This window comes from Aptenodytes forsteri, unplaced genomic scaffold (assembly GCF_000699145.1).
Source record: "Aptenodytes forsteri isolate BGI_AS27 unplaced genomic scaffold, ASM69914v1 Scaffold70, whole genome shotgun sequence".
NCBI classification, from domain to species: domain Eukaryota; kingdom Metazoa; phylum Chordata; class Aves; order Sphenisciformes; family Spheniscidae; genus Aptenodytes; species Aptenodytes forsteri.
Window position 1 is genome coordinate 1,531,038 of NW_008795690.1, and position 13,536 is coordinate 1,544,573.

At 39.4% G+C, this 13,536-nt stretch overlaps 1 protein-coding gene across 1 annotated transcript; it reads right to left on the minus strand.

Annotated features, from left to right (window-relative positions):
* Positions 1–497: 497 nt before the first annotated feature.
* On the minus strand, positions 498–9,786 carry CA7 (carbonic anhydrase 7). Its single transcript, XM_009282849.2, has 7 exons — positions 9,718–9,786; positions 7,493–7,690; positions 4,795–4,913; positions 3,233–3,328; positions 2,925–2,987; positions 929–1,084; positions 498–655 (listed from the first exon to the last, which is right to left on the minus strand). Exons 1-7 carry the CDS (start codon positions 9,755–9,757, stop codon positions 533–535), a joined length of 795 nt encoding a protein of 264 aa, XP_009281124.1. The 5' UTR covers positions 9,758–9,786; the 3' UTR covers positions 498–532.
* Between the last annotated feature and the right edge of the window lie 3,750 nt (positions 9,787–13,536).

Sequence of the window (13,536 nt, forward strand, 5' to 3'; positions counted from 1 at the left end):
GTGAGTAAAGAACTTTTTTCTAGTGCTACTCATGTGCGCTGTGTCAACAGACAGCAAGAATACAGTGAAAGCAATCTTTAAATCAGACAGAGTTCAGCAAATACTAAAAAAAGAGATCGGTAAAGAAAATTTAAGTCAAATTTGTCCAAAATTCTTGACTACTGTTTCATCATGTATTAAATGAGACAACTATCAGTTGTGATCATCCGTACTAGTAGATCACTACATAATTTCCCATTTTATATTAAGTGGGATTTTAATTTCATCTTAATTTTTAGAATTTCAGGTCTTTGAGAACACTCTAGTTTACTCAACTATCCCTTATATTAAGAAGGGCTAGTTAAAAATAACCCATTTTTCAAAAGAATGAGCAATTCAAAATATAAAATCAGAAGATTGTCCCCCTCCAAGTAGAGTGTTCATGGAAATGGCTATCTTGTGTGTTCCATGAGTGATCTGAAGACCAGAGTTTTTGTTTATAGTATCTCAGATGTGGAAGCTCTGGATACCTCAGGGCCATTATCAGTTTTCTTCAGGCCTTGAAGGAAGCTCGAACTACTCTCCCATTAAGAGGCTGAGGGGGGCGAAAATTATTTGCCATTTGGATCCTCTGGTCTTCCTCACTGGTGAAGAGGAGCATGCGAAATTTCTCCAGCTGTAAATTCATGTGAAAAAATTTACTGCTTAAGAGGGCAATCAATATTAATGTTTTTAAAAAAGGACCAAAGGAAAGTATTCAGTACATTTTAATCTGTTAGTAGAACAGGTTCAAAGATCCTAGAGGGTATTAACAGAAAAAAGCAGAAGCCCTGATTATTCACAGGCTAATGGTCTTATAACTTAGCCCCATTGCAAATCAAATCAGTCACTGCCTGTGACTTATCCAGTGTTGAAGCCCACAAGAACTGGGAGAGTATCAAAAGTTTACCTGTTTCTCAGAAATTCTGATGGGTTCTTTCAGCACTATCCATGTTACACTCTCATTAAGGGGTGGTGTTGTCAAAGAACCAAGGTATGTCCAATAATCTAGACTCAAAGGCAGGAGACATTTGGGGTTGAAGCTTCTAAATTGTGCTTTTGTTCCCTGGAAAAAAATTGATACTTGAAATTTATCTTTTTACATTTAAGAGCAGGTTAGAGAACTCTTTGAAAGAGGAAAAAATGCTAGAGTAATATTAAAAAGTAGGGGAAAGGAAAAAAGTCTATAAAAGTTTGGCTGCCTTAAAACAACTGTTATCTAAGATTAGCATGGCAAGTGTGATGCCTGCTGCTGGCTTACTGGACTTTGAGTTCTTGCCCCATTGCCTCTACCAAAGTTCAGCTCTTGTCACAAAAGGTCTAAAAATAAGGCGTGTATTCTGTTTATAGTGTTCAGTGTGAGCTATAGATAAGATAATGGCAGAATTCCTTGTCTCATTACTTGCTATTTTCTATGCTTCCCATCTATTTCAGTAGCAAATTTGAAACTATGGAAAACTTGGCCCCAGTTGTCTCCTAGGACAAATATTGGCTTTAAAAATCAAGTGTTCAAGCCTATAATTACACGAAGGTGGATCAACCAAAAGACCAGTAGAAATAGAAGGAGCTGCTGCCTAAAGTAATGATTGCCTTAACTACTGCAGTCTAGGGCAAACAACTGTTATCTAAGATTAGCATGGCAAGTGTGATGCCTGCTGCTGGCTTACTGGACTTTGAGTTCTTGCCCCATTGCCTCTACCAAAGTTCAGCTCTTGTCACAAAAGGTCTAAAAATAAGGCAGGAAGTGTATTCTGTTTATAGTGTTCAGTGTGAGCTATAGATAATATCATGGCAGAATTCCTTGTCTCATTACTTGCTATTTTCTATGCTTCCCATCTATTTCAGTAGCAAATTTGAAACTATGGAAAACTTGGCCCCAGTTGTCTCCTAGGACAAATATTGGCTTTAAAAATCAAGTGTTCAAGCCTATAATTACACGAAGGTGGATCAACCAAAAGACCAGTAGAAATAGAAGGAGCTGCTGCCTAAAGTAATGATTGCCTTAACTACTGCAGTCTAGGGCAAGATTTTTTCAGCCTGTAGGAGTATCTGAAAGGCACTTAGTCACTCAGAAAGCACTGTCCAATTGTCTGTAAAATTGCTCATAAGGAACAGAATGAGCAGCTTATCCCCAGTGGCAAGCCTGCAGACCTTCCATCACTGCAGCTGAGGGATAACTATTTCTTTCCTGCAAGTGGAAGAAACCACTTAAAGTATCATTTATTGTCTGCAGCCTACATATTGCTGTGTAACTGCCTTAATTTCCTGTCTTTCACAAGCATATACAGAGGAGCAAGAAATAATATGCCCGCTCAAGTATTAGATGTAGTTTATTTTGCATATTAGAACTTATGCATGTTATAGAATGCATTAGCCTCATGTAAGTCCAGAAAGGATAACATTTGTAGTGGTCTAATCAGTCTGCACTTGAGAAAGTGCAGCATGTATCAATCTTCAAAGCTCTCAGATACATCTGCTTAAAGACCACCTTCAGGTATCACTGTAAGAATAGACTAGCTCAGGACCTCATTAAGATTGTCCCCTGACAGAGCTTTGCAGCAGAATATAGACAGCCAGCTTTGACTTGTTGAAGGCAAGTGGAAAAGGATTATTTTGCTGAGTGTAAGAGCTGAGCCTAAAGGGTTATGGAGCTTTCTATTTCAGATACTCTGGGAAAAGTAGAACCTCTGCATGACCAGTGGGGTCAGCATAACCTTGGGAGGTGCCTGAAATTAGGCAAATAAACTGAACTTTGGAAGAGAAGAAGAGAATACAGCTACAGTGATGTTCTAATGATGGGAGGATTTGTGGTGGGTGATTTTTGATTTTTGTCTCAAACATGTACATGAGCTTGATTTTTAAAGGATAACCCAGAAACAATAAAATTTAAAAAGCTTAAAACTTACTTTAAATTTTACCATGTACAAAGCATCAGTGAGTCTGTTCATATTGGCATGTTCTTTCCCAATCTAAAATAATGGAATAGACGGGTTAAATAAGTATTACTATAATTATGCTTTGAATAGGTTTTGTTTTCTTATCTGAATCTCAACATTCCTACTAAAGTAAGTTTAATAGCAATTTGCAATGAGTTACTGCTTCCAATAAGTCATCTGTTTTCCTTAAGCACTTCTTAAATATGCGGCTTGGTTCTCAAACACTTGACAGCATAATGCTTTTCATCATGTAAACATGCTATTTTTGTGATTCTTACCTCCAAGAAAACACCAACTACTGCCAAGCCATCTGGAGCTGCTGCTGCTTCTCCAAATGTTGCATATTTTCTGGCATTCCAGTGAACTAAGTGGAGCTTTAAAGAAAAAATAACAAATAAGAATTAAACAAATTAGTGATAGAAGCTGTGAACATAGGTTGTCTCATGTTAACAGGCACTAATGGTCATTCATAACAGAAAGTAGGTTTTGCTCCAAAGGCATCTTTGGAAAGATGAGCAAGTTCTGTCTTTTGGACCAGTCCATAAGCATGGACAGACACTAAACAAAGTTATATTTATCAGCCTTAATTTGAAACAAATCAGACATCAACCTGTGACCCAACTTCTCTGGTATGGGCCTTCATCTCATGAAGCACTATGCTCCAGTGCTCACTGGTAGACTCCAGGATGCTACGCTACTGTAGTATTTGGGATAGATTGTGCTGGGAAAGGCCTGTGCCTTGTCCTAGCTTTGCAGAACTCTCAAGAGCCCTCAGATGAAGCCATTTCTAAGCTATGGATAGCACCAGCATGGTCATTTCACAGGTTGTGATCATCAGTGAAGCCTAAGCTAACTGTGCCAGTGTCCTAGTTTCGGCAGGGATAGAGTTAATTTCCTTCCTAGTAGCTGGTACAGTGCTGTGTTTTGGATTTAGGATGAGAACAATGTTGATAACACACCGATGTTTTAGTTGTTGCTAAGCAGTGCTTACACTAGTCAAGGACTTTTCAGCTTCCCATGCTCTACCGACTGAGAAGGCTGGGGGTGCACAAGGAGCTGGGAGGGGGCACAGCCAGGACAGCTGACCCCAACTGGCCAAAGGGACATTCCATACCATGGGACGTCATGCTCAGCATGTAAAGCTGGGGGGAGTTAGCTGCAGGGGCAGTGACCGCTGCTTGGGAACTGTCTGGGCATCAGTTGGCGGGTGGTGAGCGATTGCATTGTGCATCACTTATTTTGTGTATTCTTTCATCGTAATTATTTTTCCCTTCCTTTTCTCTCCTATTAAACTGTCTTTATCTCGACCCACAAATTTTACTTTTTCCTAATTCTCTCCCCCATCCCACTGTAGGGAGTAAGTGAACAGCTGTGTGGCGTTCAGCTGCCTGCCAGGTTAAACCACAACAGCCAGGTAGTGAAGCTATACATGGCTTCTCAGCATCCTGTTTGTCAGTATATCCTTCCTATCTGTATGAGTAAAAGCATGCAATCAATTGTGTGCAGCAGGCTAAACTACACAGCAATGGGCTGTTAGAGGTGCTGTGTGAGCACAGCAGCTAAACTGTGGGGCTAACTGTGTCCCCTTGCATAGGGTAAGATGACTGAGAATCTTGGAGAAAGGGCTGCACTGCAGGGACAGGATTGCATTCTAAAAAAACAGGGTGATCAACAGAAAACTTCAATGAGAATTTTATTCCTTGCATTGAAGTCTGTGCTGACCTAACCATGGTGAGTAAGTAATCAGAATCCTGAGAGACATGCAGTCCCCACTGCAGACAAAGTCACTTGTCAACATCATTTGCATGAACTAATCCCATCTGTAAAAACACATCATCACCTCACATGGAAAAGGTTTGCCATCAATTGTATGCTCCGATCCCTGGCTGTGCTTTGTTCCCCAGTGAAAGTGAAACTGCTTTAGCCGAAATGGATTCTCAAAGGGACCGCCGCTGATTGCTAGGCAGAAAAAGAGAGGAAAAAGCTTAAGCATTCTGGCTTTTTACTTTCCTGTTAGTAAGAACTAACCACTGTTGGCACAATAGTGGAAAAAAAGCCAGCAGCATCACCCAGTTGCCAATATCAAAGATATGCATCATCCAGACATTTAGAAGGGTTGGATTTCTTAATGGAAAGCACCTGAATTCATGTAAAAATTTAAGTTAAAAAACATTGAGTGGCTACTTGTACAGAATTTTGTAGCTGTTTTGAAAGAGTATGTTTGACATATGAAGATGTGGTAGCTTTGTTATGGTTATGCCTTTCTTGTTAAACACAATAAATCCAAGCTGAATATTAAAAAAATAAATCGTAATTTCAAACTCATGGACCTAAAATATTTTTGACAGTGCTACTTGAGATTTTGTGCAAAAGAGTGTAGATACCTTGAGCATCAGGTAGACAATTCAGTTAAGTATTTCCTCTTTAGAGTGTCTTCCCTTCCTGTGGAGGTTATCTATATTCCGTTTCCTTTAAATACCTCATCCCATAAAAGAGGTAATATAATAGTTTGTACTTTACACAACACCATTCAGAATCTCAAATCACCTTATAAAGGTGAGGAAATGCTACAGAGAAACTTCATACATCATTTAGAAATAACACTTAAGAACAGATGAATGTTTAAGATGCCACCTATAGAAGATACTTTATCAACAACATCAGTAATCCTCCTGTAATTGTATATGGCACTAAATCAAATAAATTTTGCCCAGCCATGAAAACCTGATCAAAGTCTTACATAAGAAAATTAAAATTACATTTAGTATCTGTAAAGCACTTGTCCTCAGTGTAGTCCATAACATTTTATTAAAAAAATTAAAGCTAGGGCTTGCACAGTGCTACCACATGTGCATAGTTCCAGCTGGCCTTTATGCAGGAAACTGGCCATGCCAAAGCAAAGGTTTTAAGAATGTAAGTACCTCCTAGTATGTGATTCTGAACACAGCAATGGAATGCATCACCTGTCTCAAACATTATTAGGAAATCTAGCTATGATGGGTTACTGTCAAAATTCTGTTGTGCCACTTATGCAGAGCTGTGAGTCACTAAATCTATTTCAATACAACTGAAAACCACTTTAAACCATGTTTTCTACTCCTAGCAGTCATCTTCCTTGAAAGTGTTATTAAAACAAGGCATGTGCTTAGTGTAGAAAGGGCAGAGGTCTTCATTCCTGCATGTGGTCTGAGTCTATCTCTAAATGCAGAGTAATAGATGATGTTCTTAACCTTAAAGCTGGATAAAGTTCACTGTTACGTAGATGTAGTTCAGCTTAGAATTGCACAGAAATCGTTAGCAAGCTAAGATAATACTTCCAGATATATTTTACAAGTTCTTTGTAGGGTGACATGCTTAATGGGTCTGTGTAGTAAGATTTTGGAAAATGCACATCCAGTCTTCTCTTCAAATTCAGTAAAGATGCTTGAAAAACCTGACTATTCAGTTGGGCAGTTTCTTAGATTCATTCCAGAAGAGAAATTTTAAAACACAATGGCTGGAATTTTAACCCCCAGCCCTTATTTCAAAGGGTTACCAGCACAGACAAGTCACATCACAGAAAAAGTAACTTGTTTTGAGTATCTAGGATGTCCTATTTAGCTAGAATCAATAAACACACCCAAATGGAAGATTAAATCAGCTGATAGGTTTAAAAATTGTTCAGAGTGTTTTTTTAAAATGTACTCTTTCCATTTGTCAGCTACTTCATCATCTCCATTTGAATGCTCTTCCTCTAACCCCCCAGATGTAAAAGCAAGGTCTACCATGGAAGTAGAATTAACAGAAGTAATCAACCACTTAAAGCATGTATATTCTCTGCCAAGAGCTAAAAGACAAGAATAACATACAATTGCAGATAGTCCAACATCCGCAAGCTGCTACCAACTCAGAATTAGCTGAAGATTTTATAATTTCTGAAGAAAGTGAACTGCTATGAGGCAGGGAGGAAAGAAGAAAACAATGCAAGGTAACAGTTAGTGACTGGTCCAGATACAACTTGGTGTAGTGGACTATGACTATGGTGACTACGCTGTATGACCTGATCTCTGCTAATCCTCTTCTCTTCCCTGCCCCTGTGGATGGAAACTGGGCAGTGAGCCAGACAGAGCTGGCATGTGTGTTAGCACCTTTGAGTCAGATGACCATGGAAACAGGGCAGTGAGGAGTGTACATACCTACTCTGCGTGCTGGATGTGGTCTAGGAGTGCTGGAGAGATGCATGGATTCCCTGTCTAGCAAACTGGCAATCCCCGTTTAAAAGGGAAGCACTGCAAACAAACTTCTGATTTTCCTGATGCAAGAGCTTTTCCTAATGCAGAAACACTATTCTGCTGTGCAATACTGCGTTGCAACTTGTCATGTGAAGACAAGAAATGTGAGGCTCGAGAAGACAAAATATAAAGGGCTCTGGTCATATGCCTTGTTCTAAACTGAAATGATACATCATATAAAATAGACTATACAGGATGTACTTAATTGTTTCCCTCACTAAGTCACAAAACGGTATTCCAAGTTAGTTGGCTGTGTGTTAGTCTCACCTGTCTTGTCATCAGTATCTTCAAACTCAACCATAACTGAATGGCCATTGTTGGAGATGTTGAGAGATGTACACGATTCATAGGAGAGAATAAGTGGCTTCAGATTAGGGTCGTAAACTGCTCTTGCAGAAGCTATATCAATAGGTGACTGGCGATTCCCTTGTGCAATAGGATAAGATTTGTGCCACTCTGAAGGTCCTTCAAAAGGAAAGAAAGGAAAGCACCGTTATTTTCTCCTATATACAAAATAATCATTACAGGTTTTTATGAGGCTTGAAGTAAAGGTTGCTGAGCAGGAGTGACTTGAAAATTTGTTAGCCAAGGCGTTTACTTACATTCTAAGCTGGTGTGTTTTTATTAGCACAAACAGGCTGCAACAAGACGGGGGATTCAAATACTTTGTACAAAACACACTGAGGAAATCACAGCACATCAACAGACAGCTGTATCCTCAGTTACTTGTGCCACTGATTTTCTGTGGAGTTTGTAATTACGTTGCTAAGGTATCTGAAGACCTTCCAAGGTGGGTGCAGGTGTAAATACACTTGCATGCACACATACATTCCCCCAAAGAAACAGCATTTAATTCTTCCTGGGAAAGATAGTGTAAAAGCTCCGGTGATTCAAATTAGATGCAGATGACTCAATCTCTTAGCTACTGACTATGCAGTTATTTTTAAAACCATTTTATGACTGCAGTAAATCTTTGAGGCAGCTTCATTCTTCACTCATGCCCATTATGGTATCTCTCTGCCCTGAGTGAAGGGTATAGTGTGATAATTAACATTTTTGGACTTCCTGACCCCAATAGAGTGGGGAGAAAGACCAATTTAATAACACAGCTCTCTGCTGCCAGAGCTGGAACATTCTTATGGTGTTTGAGATAACAAAACCTTGTCTGTATCAAATAATTACTTGTTCTTACCACTTCTTTTTCTACTTTGGTATGGTAGTGCAAGAAGCAATTAAATTCTTTTACTGCTTACGTTCAGAAAGTATTAACAGTAACAATTTTACTTTAAGATTCCTAAGAAGCACATTTTTAATTGTAGCATTCTCACACACTTTCACAAGTGGAAACTTTTTTTAATCAAGCACAGGTATTTACCCTCCTTGAGTTTATGTAACAAAATCAGTAATCTATTATGCTCCTATTTGTCTTTGGCATTTTCTGAAAAAGCTAAGCTTATAAAACAGTATCTTTTCTTAGCCTGCCTAAAAAGCAGATTTAGGATTTAAATGCGGTTACACAAGCTTAGGCAATGTAATTTGTCTCTCATGAGCTTTGTAAGAATATTTATTATTACTACCTATCTGCCCAAACACATAACACTATCTACTAGCACTAACCAGCTTCACTTAGCGTTCAAACTTGCTTTTGAACTCACAGAAACTAAAATAATTGCTGTTGAGAGAGAGAGAGACTGGCTCCTGAAGGTTATGCAGAAGACTTATTGGATACTCAGCAGATAAAATAACTGCCGTCAAAAGCGAGAGGGACTCCTGAAGGTTATGCAGAAGATTGTCTTATTGGACAACACCAGTCACTCATCCATCCTTCTCTGTAAAGGATACAGGTGCTATAAAACACTATTGTAGGAATCTTTCAGTAGCTTCACATATCCTCTCACTCTGTGACACACATTCTTAGAGGTGGGAAGCAAAGGAGGATGACTAAATTAAAAGCTGTCAAATCAGAAAGCATAAATTGTTCTATAAGAGATCTCCGATACTGATCTGTACAATTTATTGATGTTCTAGAAATATATAACATACACCTTATTTTATTCACTTCTATGGAAGCCTAGATATCACTTTTCAACAGCTGCACAGGATCAGAAGATCTACTACTGCTCTACTAAATCTTCTTTACTTAAAAGAATTGCTTTCGGAGAGACAGACACAGTTAATCCTTTTCATAACAGCTTTTTTTGAAACGGACCCATCTGTAATATCTGCAGCCTGAAAAGCAACCACTCAGTACTGGTTCCCTCAGTTTTGGAACATTGATTGCAACAATGAAAGGCAGCAGGCATAAGTTTGAGCATCTTTTGGTGCCACTTTCCAGGTGCTATTTATTATCCATAAAGTAATTAATTACCTGCTGTATATACTTGATGCTTGCAGACATTGAAACACAGGCAGCTCTGCAGGGCTTAGGCAACAGTTCTAGAAAGAAAATGAGTGGGGGAAGATAGATGCAGCATGGAAATGCTATAACCTACCGTCATCCTGCCCATATCCCCAACTGTGGTGGCCAGTCATTACAGGGGAGCTGCACCCTGCCTTGCTCTCAGCTCCTAGATCAGGGCACTGCTGCTTACCTGCCTTTATAATGGCTCACCGTGGGATAGGGTCAGCCCCTTAAAGATACAGAGCAACCAAAGCAATTCCTGCAGGACAGGGAAAGCACCCGCGTTCCTCCTGCTCCCCCCTTTGCTGCTCCTGCTCCTGCTGCTGCTCACTCTGTTTGCTAACTCAGCACAGGAGAAGGAAAATGTGAAACTGAGGTAACTGAAGTCCCAGGACTTAGAGAGGAACCAAGACTGTCCAGGCGGCATGGGGATCAAATTTAGGAAAAAGTAGTAGTATTTTCCCATTCTACACCATAAGGAAGCAAGAGCCGTAGCCTGCTCTGAGCATCAGGGCACAGTAACGTGTGCAGATTGTGATGGGAACTGCCCTTCTCACTTTTATGTTCTGCAGGGGCAAACATCACCTAGTTGCTGCCTCTCTTTTCTTAACCACTCTCTCCAGCTGCAAAAAACGAATGATGTTTCCACCTGATTTGTAATTAAAACTTCCAAATCAGTGCTTAGATGAGATGGAGAACATTCTCATCTCAGAAAAAAATTACTTGTGCTGCTTTTAAACAAGGTAAAAATCACACCAATTAAGGATAAATTGGCAATCTGATTTTTTTCTTTGTAACTCTAAAGAAACTTTTAAAAAACACAAAAATGAAACTGTAGTTATATTAGGGAACAGAACACAGCAGACTCTAAAGAAAGGAGCTGATCTCTGAAGCCTCAGTTATCTGCGATGATCCAGTAGTTGCCTGCACCCTGCTAAACCCATGAAGAGGCTACAATGAGATACCTGATCTGCAGCTGTAAAATGTCTTAAGACATCTTTGTGGCAAGAAAAATGGCTCCTTGGTAGTAATTTTGTTAGATCTGAGGAAATGCTGTCTGTCAAGGCTGCATTTTATACACATACTGATTTTCACAAAGACAATAGCACACAGAAATAGGGATTCTTCTATTATGCAATCAAGAAAATGGAAGAAAAAAATAAATGAAAGCATTTTATGCAACTTTTATATTGTACAGCCTTGTAAGAATTCATTTCCTTTTTCAGGAGCTTTCCATAGGAGTCAGCTATAAAACCTTTGAGATTCACTGATGCAAGCTAAATCACTCAATAAGGGATGGAAACTGCTGTAAAAGGTGTCCACAGAGTAGTTCTACAATGACTTACCCAGCTCAACTTCTCAATTTATTTCTGTTAAACTACTGTGATCTACTCAGGTCCCTGCATAGGCCTGACATGCACCAGGCACTGACACTGCAGGTATGTCTGTGGCCAAATAGTCTGCACACGCAGGTCCTCATGGTGACGCAAATACTGGAAGTAGTACAGCAACGCTGCCATTGGGTTAAAATACTTTGCTGCTTAGTAGGACAAATGAGCTGCAAGAAGTTGTGATGCTTTGGTTCTTATTTTTGTGTGGCTCTGCGCTGTGTTTGTACACAGGGAAGCCAGATGTAGATGGTCAGTCAGATGCAGTCAGGAAAGCTGTTCTGGACCATGGGAAAAAGTACAAAAAATACCAACTTACCAGTGAAAAGAAGAGATGGAAGAGGAATTTTGTGTGTTAAAAAAGCAGACTATAGCTTGGGGGAAACCGTATGCAAGATAGAGAACACTGAGCAACTGTTTTCAAGAGAAACTTGAAAACTGAGGCCCAGATCTTGCTCGCAGGGCACAGTGCCGTTGAAGTGGCCCAATGTCTACATGCATTTGACACCATTCACCACTTCAGCTTTTATCTTTCCACATTCAAAAACACATAGATGTCTACATATGTGGACTACAAAGGTAGGGCATAGGACGAACTCTGAGACGAGAGAAAACATGCTGCAGACATGGCAGGAAGTGGACTCCACAAAATGGAGGTTTAAATGGTTGGATTTAGAAAAAGTGAAAAGGGGGAATAACAATACCTGAGAGGAAAGAAAAAAATAGCTTGAATAAAATTGTAGATATAAATGATAGCCAGCGTGTATATGACAGTTTAATGTGCTCCTCCATCCAATCAGTCTTCTTTCTTTTTGAGGAAAATATTAAGTTTTCCTTAAAGCTAGGGTAATACTGCTGCTTATACAAATGTCACATTATTCTGTAACCCTGATGCCTCTTGATATTGGCTGCCTCTAAGGCTGGATTTTCACTGATTCTGTCCTCAAACTATCATTTATCACTTCAAAAGTTGAGGTAGTAATCTAATTCTGATCTCAGTTTTACTAGCTTGAATCGAGGATAATTGCATCACACTCATGAACTTATGGAAGTGAGAAGAACAGAGTGGTAGGTGCTTAAAGGGTGGATTTCTCCAGCGCTGAGCTAAAAGTGATGTACTCACGATTTCCACAGATTTCTCACGGGCTTTGACTACATCTCAGAAGTGTCTGCTTAGCAGTGAATGACAGGAAGACGTAATTCCATCCACTACGGTGAAACGTTTCAAGCTACCTTAAAGAATAATTCTGTCTTCCCCAGTCTTCATACTTACGGTTTTATTCCTCCTTGACAGTAATGATGAGTGAACAGAGCAGCAGCCTAGGACAAATACATGGGTTCTTCTGAACCTGGCACTACATTGTGATACTGAACTAACAACAAATGCTTCCGTTTTCCCATCCCTATATATGGAATAATTTTCTTTACGATTTAATTTGTGCTCACTTTATTAAAATTGCTATATGAGAACTAACCATTACAGGTAGAAAGCTCCAAGTAAGATTGGAATGCCAAATAGAAGTTGAACATATTAAGCTTTGCGGGTTTGAGGAGACTGGATTTTTGAATCTCTAAGGCAAGTTGTCTCTATAATACAGATCGGGAGACATTGGGAGGTATTCGCACAAGGAGATTATGTCACTTGAGGATAATGCTTTTGGCATATATTACTGCATCACTGTAGAGGGGCAGAGCTGCATTTTAGGAGACATAAAATGAAAGAATAGTTATTTGGTTCCAAGGTGAATGGCTAAATGGCAGTCTAAGTGTATTTGCCTAAGTCACTTGGCAATTATCTTTAATCATGGCGACACACATTTGAACGAGGTGTCACGTGCCTTCTTTAATGCATGAGTGTGTCTGATGTGTCATTGCCTATTAACAAAAATATGGCAGAAATACAGCCAGTTTGGGTACAGGCTGCTCACTCTAGAGCCTTTGAAGTACAATAGGTAGGAGCAGATTAAATGTTAAAACATTCATCACTCCAGAGCTTGCCTACACCTCAAGTTCTTGAAAGAGTATCTTGTTCACCCAGGCAGCTCATCTCTCTTCTTACATTGCCATTACTAACGCTGGCAGTTTCCAAATGGGAGTTATAGTAAAGTGGCATCTGCTCTTCATGTGTGTGTTAAAATAATTTATAATGAATCCAGAAACTGCACAAAAATGCTTTACAAGGTAAATATAAACAGGAGGGTGTACTGCCAACACTAAACATGAAAAAGCAGAATCATTCCAGATTTTTGTTATTTTTTTTAGCATTTTATTTAAAAAGTGCCTACACTTGTTGATTGACAATAGAAATTTCAAATTTTATATTCTCAAGTTTCTCTCTGCAAACACAAAAATGTGATGACCGTATATTGAGATTCTCATGCATCCAGTGTAACTTCAGGAGCTGAAAGTGGTAATCCTTCTCCCACAGCTAGTGAGATCCATGAGATTTCTGAGGCAAAGAACTCAACATTTATTTACTGGGAATCTCTTCCTGGCATAAAGGATGGGGGGGGGGGGAAGGG